At 38.6% G+C, this 15,482-nt stretch overlaps 1 protein-coding gene across 4 annotated transcripts in view; it reads left to right on the top strand.

Moving 5' to 3' along the window:
* Positions 1-15,482, top strand: part of lrp4 (low density lipoprotein receptor-related protein 4) — a 341,005-nt gene that overhangs the window by 258,843 nt on the left and 66,680 nt on the right. For all 4 annotated transcript variants that reach the window (XM_052029316.1, XM_052029315.1, XM_052029314.1 and 1 more), the window contains exons 11-14: positions 3,180-3,305; positions 3,881-4,111; positions 7,414-7,570; positions 9,884-10,101. In XM_052029316.1, the coding sequence (XP_051885276.1) occupies positions 3,180-3,305; positions 3,881-4,111; positions 7,414-7,570; positions 9,884-10,101 (732 nt within the window). The remainder of the gene's footprint in view (positions 1-3,179; positions 3,306-3,880; positions 4,112-7,413; positions 7,571-9,883; positions 10,102-15,482) is intronic.

Below are 15,482 nucleotides of genomic sequence, written 5' to 3'. Positions count from 1 at the left end.
TGTGACTAATAAAGATCTGATCTGAAGTCTCTGAGGCAAACATTATCCTATTGTTTGTACAACTCAGCAAGATAGTGAAGCAGAAACTGGTGAACTATAGAGCAGCAAACTGCATTGTGCAGAGTAAAGGGTGTCATTGTATTATGGGAGCAACTGCTTCTGACATGTGCTGTCAGGCTATCTGGATCTGTAAGAACTGATCTGTTCTTACCCAATAAGCTTCAGTTTAAATACTAGTAACAACGGATGCTCTGTAGGGTGAGAGGTGGGGAAAGGATGGGAAAGGTCTCCAGACATAATGCATACAAGTGCTTTTATGCACATGATTGTATATCTGGGAATTCAGAACATCATCTCGCCACTACACTCTGCCAAAGTCAACCCTCTTCTCTCCAGATGAAGAATCACTGGTTGGCTTTTGTGGATTTGCTCGGTTGCTTGCCATATGTCTGATTTTCCAGTGAGCCCTAGTAAGAAGTGCGGTAAAAATGGAAAGTTTGCAGATGATGTGAAAGTTGGTGGATAGAGAGAAAGGCTGTCTAAGGATACATTAGGAGAAAGAAAGGATGACCTGGAGGGGATGCACTGCTGGTTGTAAATAGTAGGGCACTAACGAATGTTGATGATCAGAGGGACCTTACGGTTCAAGTCCATAGTTCCCTGAAAGTGGCAACACAGGTAGATAGGGAGGTGAAGAAGGCATGCCTTCATAGGTCGGGACATAGAATATAAGAGTTGGGATGTTATGTAGCAACTTTACAAAATACTGGTCAGACCACACTTTGTGTGTTACGTACAGTTCTGGCCGCCATTCTATAGGAAGGATGTCTCAGTACTGGAGAAAGTGTAGAGGAGGTTACTAGGATGTTGTCTGGATTGAAGGATTTATGGGGAGAGATTGAATGGGCTGGGTTTGTTTCCCTGGAGCAAAGTAGGCTGAAGGTGATATATAATATATATATCTGTGTGTGTGTGTGTGTGTGTGTGTGTGTGTGTGTGTGTGTGTGTGTAGGATAGTGGTATCAAAAACAAGAGGGTATGGGTTTAAGGTGAGTATAGGAAGGAGTTTGAGGGGAAAATTTTTTTTTACACAGAGTTGATATGTAGAACTCACTGCCGGGGAGGTGGTGAAGTCAGATACAAATGCCTCATTTAAGAGACATTTAGACAGGCACTTAAATAGGCAAGGCATAGAAGGATACAGACCTAGCAGGATTAGTGTAGATGGGCGATAAGGTCGACATGGATGAAGGGGGCCCCAGGGCCCTTTTTATGCTGTACAACTCTATGACTTGGTGAGGCCAATGCATCACTGGTTGTAAAGATGTCCCGTGAAGTGAAATTAATCCAGTGTTAGCACTGCAGCAGTTCAGGAAGCAGCTCCCCTCCATCTTCTCAAAGGCCATTCGAGGCGGGCAATAAATGGCAGCCTTGTCAGCGACAACCACACTACATAAAAATGAAAATGTTGGTTTGGTCCTGCAGTTTGAGATTGCTTGACCTGAATTTGGTATTGTTTTGCATTTGGTTTCACTTAGGGGGGAGAAAAAAAACCCACAATGATGGTTGGTTTTCATATGGAATAAAACTCACTGTGTGTAGATGTGTGTTGCTAGGTTTTGGCTAAAGGCCATTTTTGTGTCAGTGTGGAGGAGCCGAACTCCAGCTGTGCTATGCCACATCTGAGCTCAGAATGCTTGCTGAATGACAATGTGAATGATTGTCCTATGAACATGAATTGAACTGAACACACTTTCTTTACCTGTTTTAAAGCATATGGAATATTACCGGATGGGGTACTGTATGCAGTTCATGCTTGTTATTACAAGTATTGGTGGCTGATAAATGAATAATCTCCGAGGTTTCAAATAAAATCAGAAAATGTAGAAGATCCTCAGCAGGTCAGACAGTGTCTATGGAGAGAGAAAAATGTTAACGTTTCAGGGCATTGATCTTTCATAAGAATTGGAAAAAGTGAGAAAAGAAGTGTGTTTTAAGTTGCAGAGAGGAAGGGAGTAGGTGGACAGAACACGGAATATCTGTGTTGGATGGAAAGCAAGGTTGTCCAGATGACGCATATGCTGTTAAAGCAATCCAAGAGAGTGCGATAGATATTTGTTTATCACATCTAATCTATCAATTGAGGGAAATGAGTGCAGGCAATAGGGGGTAACAGTCATTCTGGAACGATGAAATGCAGAAGACAACAATTGCTGTAAATGTGAACTTAAAGTGAATGCTAGGAATATTCAGCAGGTCAGATTGCATCTGTGAAGAGAAAAACAACAGAGGTAAATTAACTCAACAGCAATGTGTACGATATTTCCATATGTTTTGTTATAAGCTGATCATCCTCCAATCCCACCCACTACAAAGGCCTCTTGGTCACTTGAGAAGTTAAAGTCCTTCCTGTGAGAGTAAGTTGCTGGTGTTGTGGATAGTGAAGACTGCAGCAGGATATAGATCAGATGGAAAGTTGGGTGGAGAGTTGGCAAATGGAATTTAATCCCAACAAGTGTGAGGTGATGCATTTTGGGCAGTCACAGAGGGGTAGGACATTTACAGTAAATGGTAGGGTGCTAAGGAATGTTGATGAACAGTGGGACCTTGGGGCTCAAGTCCATAGTTCCTTGAAAGTGGCAACACGGGTAGATATGGTGGTGAAGAAGGCATGTGGCATGCTTGCCTTCATAAGTCAGAGCATAGAATATAAAAGTTGTGACGTTTTCTTCCATGGTAAAGGTATCATGGACGAGAGCACAGGGTTAAGGTGAGAGGAAGGAGTATTAAAGGGGATTGGAGGAGTAAGTCTTTTACACGGAGTTGTTGATATCTGGAGCTCCCTGCCAGAGGAGGTGATGGAGTCAGGTACAATTACTATATCTAGAAGACACTTAGGCACTTAAATAGGCAAGGCATAGAATGAAATGGACCTCGTATGGGCAAATGGCATGAGCTGAAGGGCCTGTCTCTGTGCTGTACAACTCTGCTAATATATTTCCTCAACAGCCTCAGAGCAGCCGTTCCTTTAAGGATGTTACACTTACAGTGATATGTTGCTCTGTAATCAAGAGTGGAGAGGATAAAAAGGGAAGGGATGCTTACCAAACCGACTTAACTTGCCTTCTCTGCTGGCATCCCATGGTGCAATAAAAGCACTGTTGTGCTGATTTCTGCAGACATTGATGAGTGTGCTGAAGATGGATACTGCAGCCAAGGTTGTACCAACTTAGATGGAGGTTTCCAGTGCTGGTGTGTTCAGGGATATGAACTACGACCTGATAAGCGGGGCTGCAAAGCACTAGGTGAGTGTGCTTTTATTATTTCAGATTATTTGTTACTCATAGCTTTAAGTAGCAAGTCTTAACAAAAGAAAAACATCTTTTATATCTTAGTGCTCCACATAGTTCCTCTTCAGCTTCTGGATTTGTGCCCTTTGTTGTTTGGAGCTCTTATTTCGGGATGGTTGCTATGATGAATTAAGTGTAAGCTGTTATTATTATGGGTTCAAAGGTGGATTGATTAAAACTGCTCTGTTCACACCCATGCTCTTGAAACATTACAGCATAAGAGGAAGGGACACTTGTAACCTGGTATTTCCAGTCACTGTGCTGTAGAGTAATTCAATTCATGGAGACTAGTGCATAAGAAACTGGTGACTTGAAGCAAATGGTAGCAGATGCAAAACTATGTAAAACTCCCCCTGAAAGAGTAGAGAAAATCCCTCATGTGACAGTGAGTTCTATTTCTCTGTGTATGAACAAGTTCCTTCTATATACTTTATAGAAGGTGCTGGTAAATAATCTCAGGGGAAAGTTGAAGTTTTATTAACTGAAGCATGTTCTTTAACTTGCCTGTGTGTAATTGTTTTTCTCAAAAGGACCAGAACCAGTGCTGCTGTTTGCAAATCGGATTGACATCCGCCAGGTGCTACCTCGCCGATCAGAATACACCCTCCTACTTAACAACCTCGAGAATGCCATTGCTCTAGACTTCCACCACAGCAAGGAACTGGTGTTCTGGTCGGACGTGACCTTGGACCGCATTATGAAAGCAAATCTGAATGGAAGTAATGTTGAGGAAGTTGTGTCAACAGGTCTCGAGAGTCCAGGTACAGTTAATATAATGGAATAAAAAAGCCAAATTAGTTCAAATAATACGACAAAAGAGGCTGTTGTTAATCATTGTTTACATTATCTGTGTTGATTAAGATGGCTTTTAATGGGAATTAATTTTTTTCTTAATAACATGAGAATTGGGAGCAGAAGTTGGCCATTGGGCCTTCAAGCCTATTCTGCATTTGAGCAAGATTACAGTTGACCTTCCTACCTCAGCCCCATTTTCCAGCACTGTCTCCATATCCCTTCATTCCTCTAATATCCAGAAACTTCTGATCTCGGTTTTGAATGAACTCAGTTACTGAGCCCCTGAACCTTCCTGGGGTAGAGAATTCCAAAGAATCACCCCCCCTCTGAGGGAAGAAATTTCTCTTCATCACAGTCCTAAAACACCTACCCCTTATTATGAGAAGGTGACCCCTAGTTCTAGACTCTTCAGTTCGGGAAAACATGCAGCCAGTAAGAATTTTGTAAGTTTCAATGAGATCGAAGCTCATTCTTCTAAAGTCTAGGGAATAAACTAGTTGACACAATTTCTCCTCAAAGAGCAATCATGCCACCCCAAGAACCATTCTACTGAATCTTTGTTACACTCCCTCGATGGCAGGTGTATTCACCAATGTGATTGTCTCAGCACCTCAACTTTAAGGGGTGTGGGCAAGGGATTATGGGAAGAGGTAACACCTCTATCCCTAGCACCACCCCCCCCCCCCCCCCCCCCCCCCACATCATCCCCCAAAGTAATCATCCAAATAAAATAAATATAACTTGAGTTTTTGGATGTGAATGCTTGCACTGTCCCCATAATATCTAGGATGCACACATGTGTATCTCTAAAAGCCAGGGAAGTTTAAATTGTCATCTCACTCCACATATCTGCCTGACTGAAGATGCACAGTCATACTGCAAACAATCCCTGCTGTATGGAGTAAATTGGCAAAAAGCCTAAATCATGCTAGTTGGCTTTCCTCCCCAACATATAAGGAAAAAAGTGAATTACTGCAGTGAACCTCTATGAAGATAAAATGTAACTGGTTGTAAAAAAAAAGATAAGTGATAATAAAGGAATAGACTGGTGCCTGGGTGGCGTATAGCAATTCTAAGCCATCATCTCAAAGGCCTGATTCTGTTCCATTCCAGCTCCCATGGTAGGTGGAAATCAAGTGTCGTCTTCTTCTGTCCTTCAAATGCTCTATTTGAGTAGTCTGAATCGCATATACTTGGCAGAGAGCTGTAGTTCAGAGGTTGCAATTTCCACTTGAGAAAAAAATTAACAGTTCCTCTCATGAGAGGTACCTATTAAAGTTAAAGTTGGTGAAATATTGCAGCCGAGTAGTCTTTATGATTCGGTACTTACTCCACCTTTGAAGTGCTTAAACTGGGTGAGAACTTTCTGTTCGGCAATTAATTACTTTAAAAAAATGCCATTCTAAAAGTATAGGCATTGGTTTGTATTTAATTCCATTATTCTTTGTATTTTAAGAATTACACCATGTTACCTCGGCCTCCCAGTTAACATTATTTCAAAGACTCAAAACGTATTGAACTATCATTACTTAATGTGTCTGCCTGTCCAGAAAGATTGCTGTATGTGGTAATATTATACATTACATTAGAAATGAGTCATCAAGTCTAGATGTGATTCTGCAATTAAATTGTTCCCCTCATGAGCATAATTATTCATACTCTGCACTACACAGAGCTTGAAAAGGGTCACATTTGCAAACAGCATTTAATCTTTCCTACATGTGGCACAATTCATTGGTGATAATGTGGACAACATAGTATGGTTGACATGAGAGACAGACATTTTTTATCCAATGTCAACCTTTGTTTTGTGGGCGCTTCTAGCACTGGCTGGACCTGTAGGACCTTGTCTGTATATAATGTAAGTCTTTTACTGAAAAGGACAATAAATGGCAGAAGACCAGTCTTCACTGGAGCTGGCTTTGATCACTGACCTTGATGCTGCCACAGACCACCTGATCTATCCCTCACCCTCGATCCCAGAACATACCCAGGCCACAGCACCAAGGAGATAGCTGGAACAACTTTGTCCTTGTGAAACCACCTCTGAAGACCTGATTGGTGTCTGCAGCTTTTCTACTGATGTCTAATGAGGCACAAGTTAATTCTGTGAGCTTCAGGCTTCCATATTCTAGTTCAGGTACTTGCTCACGAAGCTCTGTACTTTCTTGTAAAGGAAAGTTTAGTTTATTGAATCTGTCACATAATCAGTTCATGGCTGAAGAAAGTGCTGGTGAAAAGTTGTGATACAAAGTCATTCAATAGCAAGCTGCACTCCTCCAGGAATTCACTTTATTTTATAATATTGTACCCTGACACAATTGTCTTCAAACGCAATTGACTGAGTGTTACATTGCTGGAGGCACTGTATTTTTGGATTAAATGTTAAACCAAAGGAACATCTGCTATTTCAGGTGGATGTTTAAGATCCCATGGCAAGATTCTGAAGCAGATTCATTTGGCCAATATTTTTTTATCACTCAACATTGTATCGGGTATGGTTGTGCTGTTTAATGCAGGTTATTCTGAGCAGAACCTGGCATTTTGGGCACTTAAATGGTAGTATGTCCCAGACTTCAGTCGATGTGTTGTCAAAGGCAGAAGTCCCAGACATAATGACAAATTTGGGACACAGAGTCTGTCAGTCCACTCTGCCACATGGCATCGAGGAGTGGAGCCCAGAGGGACGAAGTCGCCTCTCTAATCCTGCACCACCTCAGACCCAGTTTGTCTCAATGGGGAATATATCAGGTGTTTAGGTGTGGTTTGATTGTGGAAACTTGATTCAAATCTGTTGAAGTCACTGACCCACAAGGCCCAGGAGGAAGGGTGTAATTTCATTAAAGCATGTGGTCATTTTCCAATTTCTAAAAATATCTGAAAACTTTGAACTTTATTTATATTGTTGTTGGTATTACTGACTAATCCAGTAAATCCATTTGTAGTCAATTTGTAATTGCGGTGTTCTGATCTATATCTGCCCAATATTTTGGAGTCTGGAATGTTTATTTTCAGTAGGGTCTGGCAAGGAAATTACATTAATTATAAATATTTGAAACTGCACAGAGAAGGGTAAGTTTTATGTTGTATCATTTACTTTTTTTCTGACTTTTACAGAATAGTTAGTCAAACAGCAGGGTCGTGTTACTGATAAATTTGTTGCATCTATTGATAGTTACAAAGGGGTTTTGTCTGGTTCTTGAAGTGAAGAGATGGCAGAATACTGACAACAACAGTAAAATATCTTCAAAAATTTCAACCAATACAGGTGGTCTTGCCATTGATTGGATCCATAACAAGTTATACTGGACAGACTCTGGGACGTCGCGTATTGAGGTCTCAAATCTTGATGGAACACAGAGAAAAGTACTTTTGTGGAAGAACTTAGAGAAACCTCGTGCCATAGCACTGCATCCTATAGAGGGGTAGGATAATGATCCAGTATGAATCAATTTCAACTTCTTGTAGAAATAATACAGTTTTCACTTGTGATTGATGCCAAGGAGCAATATATTATGAGTAAAATCATGATCTTTGTGCTTAATTATCGCTGCAATTAGTAACAGAGCCTAACATCAAACTCCAGACTCATTTTAATGGTTCAAATGACTCATGTTTTTTTTTAACATGCCACAGTCCCACAGGTCATTTTGACAGGATACACCCTGTCCCTGGGGCAGACCAAAGGCTTTACCTCATGCGCAGTAAATTAAAATCACTATTTAATGTTGTGTTGGTTACAGTGTGCCAACACTCTAGTCAAATCCACAAATGTGCCTCATTAAGGGACATCACTTATCTTCACAAAGCAAATGTGTTTTCCTTGGAGTGGATCTTTAACTGGTCTGCCTCATTATTTAATTATTTTGATTTGTTCTCCAACTTTGTTTCCCTCTCTTGCCTTGGTTGTTTCAGCTGCCCTTATTACTGACCACGTATTGTTGGTCTGTCTGTTTTTAAATAGACCTTGCTGCAGCTCACATTATGGCTTGTCTGTGGTATTGGTTTTGCATCCTGCCTGTGCCACTTTGTGGTCATTATTTTGATGGCCTGTTTCTCATTAATTCCAGTTCAGTCTTTGATTAAGTGCCCTCAAGTGCACTGATAGATCTAAACCAATCTCCAAGGATAGTCACACTTTCATGGGCGAGTTGGTGGATGTTGCAAATGAAGTTCTCCCCTGTCTGTAATTTCATACTCAGTTTGAAATCATCTGACTAGATGTTAGAATTGTACTGTAAGATACTCTTGCATGAGCACATGCAACCCTCTGCTATCTTAGTTCTACTATTTTAACTATATTAACATTATAACTGCTCAACAATGAAGAGAAATTTCTGATCAGTCTGTAAGCATTTAGAGGTATACCCCCACGGTGCTATTTCAGATCTATGACTATAGTTAACATCTAACTGTTTATAATACCTGACTTAGTGTCAGCTGCACGAATATAATTACTTTCAGGGTGGCTTAAATAATTGGGGAAGGGAGCGTGATTTTAAGTTTCACAGAAACACAATAGGCATTATGTTAATTAATATTGCATCTGAAGTGTGTTTATGGTGAGACTGCAGGAATTTTGATTGCTTTTTCCCTCACAAAACAGATTAACCAAATGTGTTTGGCTTGGAATAGTTTCTTAACTGGTCTCCCTCATTTTTCAATTCTTTTGATTTGTAATCCCAACTTCACTAATGTCATTTTGATTTATAAGACATGCTTTCATGCCTTCTTCTCAAAAATCAATTGTGCTCAGTCCCTTTGGAATGAGTAGAGATGTATTTACAGAAATGGAGCAGTATATTCTTGTATCAATGGGACAGTATAGCAAAGGAAACATTCTGTGTAATTGCAGTTACTCATTATATTTTATGATGATGTTATTGACTGAATTCTCCAAAGCAAGATCAATTAATCATTCCCACTGTGGCTGGGTTGGAAACTAAATTTTTTTAAAGCACTTTTGTTATAACAAATTCTGTAATGTTTTCTTAACTACTTCAATTAAATTTCACAAACCAAATTTCACGCAACATTTAGCAAGTTGTGTGTTACATTAAGCTTTGCCATTTTCTGAAAACTACTGTTGCTTAGTTCCAATATGTTATACTTGTGTGGCACTAACTTATTGAAACCAAACTGATGAAGTTCTTTTCCATTCAAAAATGAGCACCAGGCTGTACTGAAGCAGTTATTGTCAATGAACTGAAAATTCTGCTGTTAGTGACTTGCTGTCAAATGATAATTTTTTTTCAATGAAATATTATGCAGTTGTTTCAGGATGTCATGATAAAACTTTATCTCCATGTTTTCTGCGCCACTCACCTTAACCCATACAAAAACTGGATCCTACAATACTGAACTAAAATACCACAATATTAATGGAATTATTCTTTTAGAGGGATTAGAAATCCTGATTTTAATTTCATGTCCATTGAAGCAAATGGTTTGTACAATCTAACACTGTTTATATTGAGTGTCTGATCAGCTCTCAGTCTGTGTGGGTGCTAGCATTATATATTGGTCTTAACTGGGCCAATCAAAAGTACTCATCTACCTTTAAATAGCAACCTAATTATTTAAGTTATCATTTAATATTTTTCATATTTGGCCTCAATGATTTCAGTATTTTCTTTTATTTCTGCTTTTTTAAATTCCTGTGTAAGAACTCATTTCCTTTAAGCATAAGTGGTCTATTCTTCCTTGTGTTCTATTGGTGCTTCTGTTGCATTTTACAGAACCATATATTGGACGGACTGGGGCAACACCCCTCGGATAGAATATGCTGCCATGGATGGATCCAACCGGAAAATCATTGCAGATACCCATTTGTTCTGGCCCAATGGACTCACCATTGATTATGCAGGTCAAAAAATGTACTGGGTAGATGCCAAGCATCATGTGATTGAACGTGCAGATCTTGATGGTCAGAACAGGAAAGCAGTGATCAGCCAAGGTGTGTGCATTATCCATTGCTATTGGAATAATGTTTATTATACAGAATGAAAGCAAAGCATGTTGGCATTACTTATATTCTAACATCCTGTGCAAATTTTCCTTTGTACATAATTATAGGTAAATTCTCTTGCTGAATTGTCATTTCCAATAGATAAGAAAAAAATCATTACGTTTATACTCAGAAGAAAATGTTTCTCTGCATTTTGCCAGAATAAAGATAGCTCAAGTTGTCCTCGCCAGTATAGATTTGTTGTTATCACACTATACTGAAGATGGCACTGATCATTACATAACTGAAAGTACACATTGACTTAAAAATCACTTTGTTTTCCAATGCATTGATTATCAGCAGTTTGGTAACGAGCTTGGTTGAAAATTGCAAGGGTACAATGCCTGGCATTTTTTTGGAGAGGTTTATCAATAGAATAGGAGAAAAAAAGCAAACAGTAGAAATTAAAAAAGGAACTTTAATGCTGCTGCTGGCACTTTCATTTCATGCATGAGGTAGCGGCAGAAAGAAGAAGCCACCTCAGGAGGAATGAACAATTAGTTCATTGCTTAGCATTTCTGGTGGCCTACACACTGCCCTGCCCCTCTGCTTAGTGATGCTTCCTCTGTTGTTATTATTAGTTCTTAGAACAGTCTTTCTTGCGTCTAAATTTATTCTGTTATTTTTAATGTACTTTTGGAATGTCTTTGAAGGTTATTATCCCTCCTATAGAGCTTTTACTTATATTTGTGTAGTATTTAAAAGGTTATTGTTGATCCTGCAGTTTTTTATAAAAATCAACTGTTTAATAGCAGGATGGGATATTCTTTAATGCCCTTCTCAAATGTTTCTGCGGCCATGTGGTGTACAACTATTGAAAGCAGTGAGATTCCTTCCTATCACTACCTTTTACTCTACAATTTTAACTTGCCTCTTAGACAATAATACTTGCCTCGAATTTATCTTTACTCTGCAGCATGCATACAACACTAGTGTCATTATATAACCTGTTTTGTGCTATCGACTGGAAATGAATTTCTGAGTAATTGCTTTTCTCCTCTTTCCTTGTCTGTGGTTCTTTTGATTTTTTAAAGGTTGTTATTTCTCAGTCAACATATTCTGATGTCATTCGATCCCATTTTGTTTTTTCCATGCCTCTGAGTTTTGTTTCTTTGGAGGTGAACTTTAGGTTATTTGCGGGCAGCTTGCTGATGAGAATTGCAGCAGTGACAGTATGCCCACACATGATGAGATATGAACAACCACTGGATGATGTGCAAGACGGAATCTTTTAGGAATGTATTTTTCCTGCTTTCTTGCTCTCATAGATAGACAAGCAGGTTGTTCTACATATAACAGTAATGTAGATTTGGTAGTTACACAAATAGATTTGTATTTTATTTGATTTGTTTTATAATTAAACTGTAATCCAGGTGTTTCTCCTAGATATATTTTATTGGATTATTTATTCAGAACCATAAGAAAATGATAGTTAATCACTTACTTAACAATGTGATCGTTTGACTACTTGATAAGCTAAACTAATTTGTAGTTTTTAAAATCTGAATTGGTTCCATAGTTTATGACCCACAGGGGATATTTTTAGTGCTGGGCATCCAACAAAATCAGAAAATCTATTAAATTGCAAAAATTGATTGATGAAGACTTGGCAATTAATTTGGAAAATTATTTTATTGCTGTCTGGTTCCTGGAACAGTGTGATCTTCATTGGAAAATAAATGCAAGGTCTCAGGAGATGAACATCTTTGACCGAAACAATTCAAGCTGGATCAGTTGGCTATTGAGGTGTCTGCTTCAGCTCTTTTGATTGATTTTAATCACTGATATTATGGGACAGAAGGAGCCCAATTAGCAAATAGTATCCAAATTACTGCTGGCTCTTCTTCTGGACCTATCAACTCCAATCTTATTTTCCTGCCCTTGCTTCATTTTCTTTTGTACTTCGGCAGTTCAGTGAATTCAGTGCCCACCTTGGTTGATTGTAAAAACTAGAATTGTGATAGAAATTTTTCTAACCTCCCTCACTTTCTTGTTATAATCTTGTCTCTGCCCTCCTACTAACAGTTTAATAATCAATAGTCATTGTAAGGTTGTGGGACTTTCCCAAGTATGGTCATAACACGGAATAGCTTAATTAAAACCTGGTTGTTATGGGAGTGCCCAACAATGGACTGTCCTTAAAACAACTTGCACTAATTTATCCCTTATAGCTCCAAAAAGGGAGTTACATGAGGAATAATGTTTATTAGTCATGTTGAAATGCGCCAGGAATTACATCAGATGTGGTGATTTGTGACCAGATGTGCCTGGTAGAAAATCCAGAGTGGTATGATTTATGCCAGAAATGGTTTCAATCACATTCCATTCTGGAATAATATTGATTTTCAGTTGTCATGCACTTAAAGAAAAAAAGGAGCACATCTGAACGTCTAGGCTATAATGGTTATAATGGTTATCATTCAGTATCAATGATGTTTATGATGCAAAGCAGCTGCTTCAACAATCCATGAGTTAAATACGGTGCTCTGATCTCAAAGGCATCCGAGAATGCAGCACTCATTACCTTGTGGAATGCTGGAGGTGAGTGCCATAGTCTAGGAAGACATATAAGTGCATGGGCAAGAAAGAAATAGATATTTTGTGGGGCAAGATGGTCCAAGGATGATGGAGGCTCATGTTACATAAAAACTGCTTTAGATCTATTGGCACAAATCCTGATTTATGTACCATAAAATTCTATGCAATCCACAAGAAAGCATGGTTTCAACTTCCTGGCTTGGCTGTACTGTATACAACTCTACCATGTTTTTGATTTGAAATCTCAGGATTCTACAATGTCTTCAGGTTCTGTTTCTCTCCAGTCCTATTCTGTTGCACTAACTGGCTCTTAATGTGCAGTGTAGCTTCAAACAATGATCCCTATTTGGGTAATTTTTAAAATTTACTGATTATACATAACTTATTTTACATTAACTCTCAATCCTCAATGCAATCTAATGATGTTCTGCTGAGCAACTCTGATATAGGTCTCCTGCCCCTTCCATATTAACATATGTGTTACTTAATCATTAGCAATTAATTAATAGTTCTTAACCAGTATCTGTAGACGATTCTATCCATCAAGAGTGGGTCCTACAATAAAACACTACAGCAAGCTGATTATAAAATCTAATGATTCAGAAGAGAAATACGGCTACCTTCCATGGTCTTAGCTATTTTAAACCTACTGCTGTAATGCATTTAGTAGATTTGAATGGAGTAGGTTCATTGACTCAAAAGTAAGTTTTTGCAAATCCAACATCTAATGAACAATCACCATGATGACCAAAGTGAAGGTGCCCAGAATTAAGGACATGTTCAATCTCCAACAAACAGTGTTTGCTCATTTCAGATGAATTCACTAATTTAAATTTTGGGTCCTTTGAACGTGAATTAAAAATGTCATATTGTTGCTTATAGATGGGACTCTTTAGTGCAAATGTTTGCCCATTAGTTTGTTTCACAGGCTGATGATATTTTTAACTAGAATTGTTTCTGAAATGTCTGTTGCATTGCTTATAAACCATTTCAGTTTAAGTGTAGTCTAGTTGTCATGAAAAATGTATTTGTACATTCAGTTTTCTTTATGGATGGCAATTTGTTAAGTAAATGATATATATCTAGATCACTTCTAGCAGTCCATGAAGACACCCCATCAGGAGGAAATGGACTGGAATTTCATGTAATTTAAACTTGAATCCAAAGTCTATATAGTCTAAAAATTTATCTTCAAGTTTGACTGAAAGAATAATAACTGTATTAATCCAGACACCCAAAATCTGTTCCTCTCAGTTTGCGCAGTATTTGAGCCTGTTATTAATATGTGAGGAATTTTAAAATGTAATATAATTGAAATTGATCCCATTCATTACCACCAACTTAACTGCAGACATATGTATCAGTTTACAATATTTCATTCTAAAAATTGATGTAGCTTCTGAGGGTCTTTGTGTTAATGGGTTAACAGTACTTTGTTGAGTTTGTATGCTGCCCTTTGTAGTGCTGACTTGGATGTATTCCAGAATGTGTTTGATGTGGAAACATGTAAAATTGTCAATGAAGCAAAAGGCCATGACTGCGCTCATTTATCTTGCTTCCTTTGTTTGAGAATATACACACCTGCACCAGTTGTTATCTGCTATCTATGTTAAAAGAAATGTAATGAATGCCAGGGTTCAGAACCTCCATGGAAAACTAGGGACAATAGCCATCTAAATACAACTTCCTATCAAAAGAATATATTTTTACAATAAATACTGGCAGGTATGTTTTCTCAGTGCATTCTTATGAATGCACAGTTTTCACTCAAACCAACATGCTGTCAAGTAAACTGCAAGACAGACTGTGGTAAGATTGATTACTCGGGCAAACACAATGATTTACTCTGGATTCATGGCTAGTGTTTCACTGCTGTTGTAGTTGACCTTTGAACTAATGTGAGAAATATCAGCAGTTGTATGTGGGCTGTCATTTCAGTTAAGTGTGCAGAAATATATTTTGTCTATAAATCCTTTTCATTTCTCAAAATACAAATATATTAACAAATGGATTAGGTAAACAGATATACAAAGACGCTGCATAATGAAGGAGGTGGAGTTCGGACATATGATTTTCCTATGTGATGAGCTTCAGTCTGTTGGCCGTTAGTTGGAAAGGTAGAAAAGATACCACGTCAACTGAGAGCACTCTTATCATTGTGTCAGCCTGTGCAGAAAGCATTTGCAGACATTGAAGAACAAGTTGTTTATACGCTAGACTTGTTCTCTATTCACAGTGCAGAACTACTTTCAAAAGTGAGTTCATGCTTTGAGATCTATATTTTGCTACTATTTAATCATCCACTTGTACTTTGTTGCACTCCTGATCTACTTGTCTAAAGCTCTCTCACTCTCCTATTTTCTGCTCCCTTTCTTGTATGTGGCAAACCTGCCTGCATTTACCAGCTTGATATTTCAACTGTTGTGAAAAGTTTTGTTTAGAGCCAATCTAAAGAATTGTTTTAAAAGGCACGTCAAATATCTGAACATATCGCAGGAGCTCATTTAATTCGCATGTTGGTGCACTATTCCTGCACTATCCCCGGTGAGGCAGAGAAGGAATGGCAGGGTGAAGGAACCGTGGGTGACGAGAGAGGTGGAACGACTAGTTAGGGAGAAGAAGGTAACGTACGTGAGGTATAAGCAGCAAGGTTCAGACAGGGCCCGTGAGGAATATAGGGTAGCGAGGAAGGAACTTAAGAAAGGGCTGAGGAGAGCTAGAAGGGGACATGAAAAGGCTTTGGCTAGTAGGGTTAAGGAAAATCCCAAGGCCTTTTTCAAGTACGTGAAGGG

The sequence above is a fragment of the Pristis pectinata genome, chromosome 14, assembly GCF_009764475.1.
Source record: "Pristis pectinata isolate sPriPec2 chromosome 14, sPriPec2.1.pri, whole genome shotgun sequence".
NCBI lineage: Eukaryota > Metazoa > Chordata > Chondrichthyes > Rhinopristiformes > Pristidae > Pristis > Pristis pectinata.
This window is presented reverse-complemented; position numbering and strand designations above follow the sequence as displayed.